Source organism: Scyliorhinus canicula, chromosome 15 (assembly GCF_902713615.1).
Source record: "Scyliorhinus canicula chromosome 15, sScyCan1.1, whole genome shotgun sequence".
In the NCBI taxonomy this organism is placed as follows: Eukaryota; Metazoa; Chordata; class Chondrichthyes; order Carcharhiniformes; family Scyliorhinidae; genus Scyliorhinus; species Scyliorhinus canicula.
In genome coordinates, this window is record NC_052160.1 from 60,924,900 (window position 1) to 60,931,131 (window position 6,232).

Here is a 6,232-nt window from a genome sequence, read left to right on the forward strand (position 1 = left end):
ACCCCTAAGGTGGAACAAAGAAAAAACCCTGGACACTGTTAGCACTCCTCTGCCACCCTCCCCCAAAGATGCCTGCTGTAACATTCTCTCCCCCCCCCCCCCCCCCCCCCCCCCACCACCACCACCATCCCCCCACCACATGAACAACCAGCTAGGTCCATTGCAACCCATCCAAACAGGCCCATCAGATTGCAGCCTCTCCCCCACCCCACACCTGTTCACTAGCCTCTCCTCTCCTTGTTGCTAGCAAAGTGACTCCCAGCCAAGCCCCTCCTCCAACAGCCGTTCAAAACCAACATCTTTTCCAGTCCACACTCCCCAACAACACGCCTAAACCCCACCACCATTAACAAAGCTCTTCCCCTTCCAGAACAAACTGAACAATTCCCATATTTTATTAAAGCCCCCCCCCCGACAAAGCCCCAAAACAGATAAAACCCAAAAGCAGAAAAGCATAAGTACGGAATACCCCCCTTTATACACAGAGTTCCAGACAGTCCTCCTCACAGTGGCCCAACCTCTGCTCTCTGATGAAAGCCTCTGCCTGCTCTGGCATATTGAAAAAGTGACCTTTCGGGTCCATGGTGACCCGCAACCTCACCAGGTACACCACCCCAAATCGCATGCCTTTGCTGTAGAAAATAGCCATTAGCTTGTTGAAGGCCGCATGCCTCTTCGCTAGCTCAGTCCCAATGTCCTGATTAAACTGCACCATGTTCCATCCCAGTCGATAGTCTGAATCCTCTTCGCCCACTCCAGGACCCTCTCCTGGTGGTTCAGTCGGCCTTGGCTTTTACCTGATCGCCCAATGAGCTGTGTCCAATTCCGGAGGGAAGAACACCTCATCCCCGCCCACATACTGAGCAAACATCTCCAAAACGTATTAGGTCAGCTTTGAGCCCTCCAAACCCTCCGGCACCCCCACCAATCTGAGGTTTAACTGCCTTGACCTGTCAGATCATCCACCTTCAGTCTCAGGCCATTATTATCCGATACCATCAGCAACTCAGCCTTCAATGAGGCAAGCCAATCCCCGTGCTGCGACAAGGCCCCCTCAACCCCCTTCAATGTCTCACCCTGCGCTTTAACCACGTTCGGGTTCTTCACTAACTGCTCCCAAATTGGGCCCAAAGCTTCCTCAACAGTGGCTTTAAAGGATTCTTTTATCTCCTTGCCCTGCCGATCGAACTGCCAATCCATTTGCAGTGCCCAACACTGCCCCTTTCTGTCCAAATATTTTCCAAAACACCCAGTCAACAGTTTGTCATATATCCTGTCCTTATTACAGTTTAGCTTCGTCGTCTTTGCCCTTCACCTATAGTTTTCCCAAAAATTATCAAAGGTAGAGGAGCCATACACATGACTTGTTATCCATATGTTTGTTCAGGTTGCGGTAGATTGTTGGACTATGGTGGAGAAATTGTATTAATCCTTATCTCCACTTTAAATCTGATGCTGAAAGATGATAGAGGGCTCAAACTGAGATGAAATGATGGTATGGACTGAAAGGGCCCAATGGCCTGTTTGCGTTCCACATAGCTTTTGTGGTTAATATTTACTTAAAAGTATAATCATGATAAGTTGCCACTGACACCCTCGGATACTGGTGTACAGTTTCACAGTCAATCAGCACCCACAGAGTTGGGGTACAGACCCTCAGATCCTGAGATACAGTTCCACAGCCATTCACATCCATGGATACTGGGGTACAGTTTCATAGTCAATCAGCACCCACAGATACTGGGTTACAGTTTCATAGTCAATCAGCACCCACAGATACTGGGGTACAGTTTCACTGTTATCGACATCCACGGACACTGGAGTACAGTTTCATAGTCAATCAGCACCCACAGATACTGGGGTACAGTTTCATAGTCAATCAGCACCCACAGATACTGGGGTACAGTTTCACAGTCAATCAGCACCCACAGATACTGGGGTACAGTTTCATAGTCAATCAGCACCCACAGATACTGGGGTACAGTTTCACAGTCAATCAGCACCCACAGATACTGGGGTACAGTTTCACAGTCAATCAGCACCCACAGATACTGGGGTACAGTTTCACAGTCAATCAGCACCCACAGATACTGGAGTACAGTTTCATAGTCAATCAGAACCCACAGATACTGGGGTGCAGTTTCACAGTCATTGACACACTCAGATAGAGGGGTGCAGTTTCACAGTCGATCAGCACCCACAGATACTGGGGTACAGTTTCACAGTCATTGACACACTCAGATAGTGGGGTACAGTTTCATAGTCAGTCAGCACCCACAGTTACTTGGGTACAGTTTCACTGTCATTGACACACTCAGATAGAGGGGTGCAGTTTCACAGTCGATCAGCACCCACAGATAGTGGGGTACAGTTTCATAGTCAATCAGCACCCACAGATAGTGGGGTACAGTTTCACTGTCATTGACACCCACAGATACTGGGGTACAGTTTCACTGTCATTGACACACTCAGATAGAGGGGTGCAGTTTCACAGTCGATCAGCACCCACAGATACTGGGGTACAGTTTCATAGTCAATCAGCACCCACAGATACTGGGGTACAGTTTCATAGTCAATCAGCACCCACAGATACCGGGGTACAGTTTCATAGTCAATCAGCACCCACACATACTGGAGTACAGTTTCATAGTCAATCAGCACCCACAGATACTGGGGTACAGTTTCATAGTCAATCAGCACCCGCAGATAGTGGGGTACAGTTTCATAGTCAACCAGCACCCACAGATAGTGGGGTACAGTTTCACTGTCATTGACACCCACAGATACTGGGTACAGTTTCACTGTCATTGACACACTCAGATACTGGGGTACAGTTTCACAGGCAATCAGCACCCACACATACTGGGGTACAGTTTCATAGGCAGTCAGCACCCACAGATACTGGGGTACAGTTTCATAGTCAATCAGCACCCACAGTTACTGGGCACAGTTTCATAGTCCATCAGCACCCACTGATACTGGGGTACAGTTTCACTGTCATTGACACACTCAGATACTGGGGTACTGTTCCACAGTGATGCTCACACTCCTATACTGGTGGTTGTTTTCCTGTCATTTTATGCAACGTTAGGCCAGCATTTATTTTCCATCACTAATTTCCCCTGGACAAATTGATCACCTTCTTGAATTGCTGCAGTTCACGTCATGTCGGTACACACACAGTGCTGGATTTCAGTTGGGAAGGAATGACAGAACCGTAATTCAGTGTAGCTTGAAAATTCATTCTGTGCAGTCCAACAAAGAAGGCTTAGGAATGTGGGGCACATGACAACAAGGTTGGCTGAGCTATCCTTCCCCTGGAGCCAGCTCCACACTTTTTAATTAACTCATGTAGGGAGGCTGGTTTAGCTCAGTTGGCTGACCAGCTGGTTTGTGATGCAGAGCAAGGCCCCGTCTTCTCAACCTTGCCCCTTGCCTGAGGTGTGATGACCCTCAGGTTAAATCACCACCAGTCAGCTCTTCTCCTCAAAGGGGAAAGCAGCCAATGGTCATCTGGGACTAGGGCGACTTTACTTACTTTAATTTGCCAGTTATGTGTCTTAACTCCAGCTACCTCCCTTGGTTCCCTAACCCTGAATACATCTCTGCCCTAGTTCAGTAAAAGCGTATCAACCTCCGTTTTGACATTTTGTGTGAATTGATCTGTAGTTATGATGCGACCATCAATTCACACGAGACGGAGAGTTGAAGTGAACAGTGGTTTTAGTCAGCTAGAACTGTACCTGCCTGCGACTGCTCTGCTACTGAGTGCCGCCTACAGGCAGCAGATCTATATACCTCCCCCGAGGGGGCGGAGCCATTGGCAGAGCCCACAAGGGCACCAACATGATACAATGTAATATAATGTAATACAATGGTGAATGGTAGCAGTAATACGTTCGCCACAAGCTACAACAGCTTACGAGGTTCCAGATTGTCTACCCTTTGAATGGAGCAGTGCTTTCTGACTGTTCTTCTGAGTGATCTAATTAGTCGAGATTCCACTGAGCAAGATAGCTGTGAAAATACGCTAACCTTGATTTATATCCCCACATGCCCCACCCCCTCTCACAGATCCAGTCTTGCCAGGATTGATGAGGAATGGTGGAGAGAAACAGTTTAACCGACAAGGCCGAGGACTTATCTCCAGGCCTGGTGAACCCAGTGCAAAATCTGTTATCAACAGAGAAACCCATGGCAGTGAAGAAGCTGTCAAACACCTTGAGGCTGGGACCAGCATGGAGGAAAGATTAAAGGAACTGAAAGAAAGGCAAAGGAGAAAAGCACTTCAGGCTTTATCAGAAATCAGGCAAAAGGCAAAACGGTCAAACCCATCAGGAAGAACACACACACAGGAATGGTCCTCCAATGACACTGTGCCAACCTACAGTTTGAAAAGGAAACCACAGATTGGAACTTAAATGTTCAGTCACGTTTATTTTTTGATTTTAGCATTAACAGACTTTGGAAAGGTGGGAAGTGTTAGGGAAAGGAGGGTAGCACAACATTTCAGCTTGTTCGTTGCCTTCTATACTATCAAGCTAAAGTTGATTGGGAACTGCTGGAAATAGGACCTAATTCTTGCGTTGAGAGTTCCACTGTACCTTTTTTTCCTAATTGTCTTTGATTGGAAGTTCTCCAAGTACACTGTTCTCCAAGAACGGAATAGGGGTCATCTCTGACAGTGTGCAGGTCTCCAAGAAAGAGATTTGCCATCACTGATCTTGACTACCACAGCAACATGTCCGTCCAACTCAGTGTAACGTCCTTTATGGATGTATAATTTATTTGAACAAAAGCTTTTCGATGACAGTCTGGAGCAAGTGCCAAGTTTGACTCACGGGAGACCTGCGATCTGCTTCCTTTCTGTGAGCATATTAACCTGGATTTCTGACTGCATTTCCCGCATTTACAAAACACTAATCAGAAAATACAAGCTAAAATCATTTAATTCAGCTACATAGCATCTGTTTTTCGAGTGCTAACCAGCCCACTGCCCCCGAGGGCAGAACAACTGCACAAATTTCAGGTCACCTCCCATATTGAGACAGCTCCTTGCACTGGCTGCTGGAGAGCACACCGGCCACATTTAAAGTGGTAAATTAAAGTTGATTTAAATGAGCAGTACTGACCCACCTCTCACCTTTCAAACTCTCAGTTTGCGGTGGAGGCAGGTTCAATCGAGGCATTCTAGAGGGCATGGGATAATTATTTGAATAGGAACAATGTGCGGGGGTATAGGAAAAGCCGGGAGAATGGCACTAATTCAAAGTGCTCATTTGGAGAACCCCTTAAAAATCCTGTACCTTACTTGCCACATGCCGAATTCGCATTGCACAACATATCACTCTTCGGTAAGAAGAACTTCCATTCTTGCCTGAATGTGGAGCCGGGTGAGCGGACGTGTTGATCTACATTGGCTCTCTGTCCCCACCATCACCTCAGTTTTAAAATTCTCATCCTCCTGTTCAATTCCTTCCGTGACCTCACTGCTCCCTACCTCTGTAACCTCCTCGAGCCCAAAAAACCCTTTGTGATCTCTGGGTTCTATCAATTCTGGCCTTTGTGCATCCCAGGCTTCCTTTTCACCACCAGGGAGTCTGTGCCTTCAGCCACCTAGATCCTTAGCCCTGACATTACCTCCCTAAACCCCTCCACCTCTGTAAATCTCCCTCTTCCTTTCAGGCAGGCCACATATCCTAATGGTTTGAAAGTCAGTTTTTTTTCTCTGTTAATGCTCTGTGATGCACCTCGGGACATTTTGCTGTGTTAAAGTACTGAAGAATCATTGTGAATCTGTTGAAAAGTAAACTTTGGAGCAATAGCTGGGGCTGGATTCCCAACAGTGGGGAAAGGGTGCGGAGCATGGGTCACGCAAGAGGGAAACCCAAACAGCCATTTGAACTTAGCACTAAGTTCAAACTGTCCCCACTTTGGCTGCTGCACGGATCTTAACCCCCAGTTTGGGGGTCATAAATCTATGGAGTAAACATAAACACTGTTGCAGGGGAGATTAGGTCTGAAGTGTCAAGATTTGAGGCCTTTTAAACCTTTCAATCTTTAAGCATGATGAAACAGGCTTAAACCGTCATTAAGAGTTGAAAATTACCCTTTGCTGGACTACCCTGATTAAGAGGCCATCTAGTGTAGGTTAAAAAAACATTCCCATCTGGTCATGTGGCTTCAAAATAATTCTTTGTTAACATTTCTCCAAGAGCTCGATATCATTTTG

General features: G+C 46.8%; 1 protein-coding gene across 1 annotated transcript in view; it reads left to right on the forward strand.

The window, feature by feature from the left end:
* The window catches only part of LOC119978978 (putative sodium-coupled neutral amino acid transporter 10), an 80,637-nt gene extending 74,813 nt beyond the window's left edge, over positions 1 to 5,824 (forward strand). Inside the window, exon 12 of the mRNA XM_038820940.1 lies at positions 4,075 to 5,824. Within this exon, the coding sequence (XP_038676868.1) occupies positions 4,075 to 4,421 (347 nt within the window). The 3' untranslated portion in view covers positions 4,422 to 5,824. The remainder of the gene's footprint in view (positions 1 to 4,074) is intronic.
* The last annotated feature ends 408 nt before the right edge of the window (positions 5,825 to 6,232 follow it).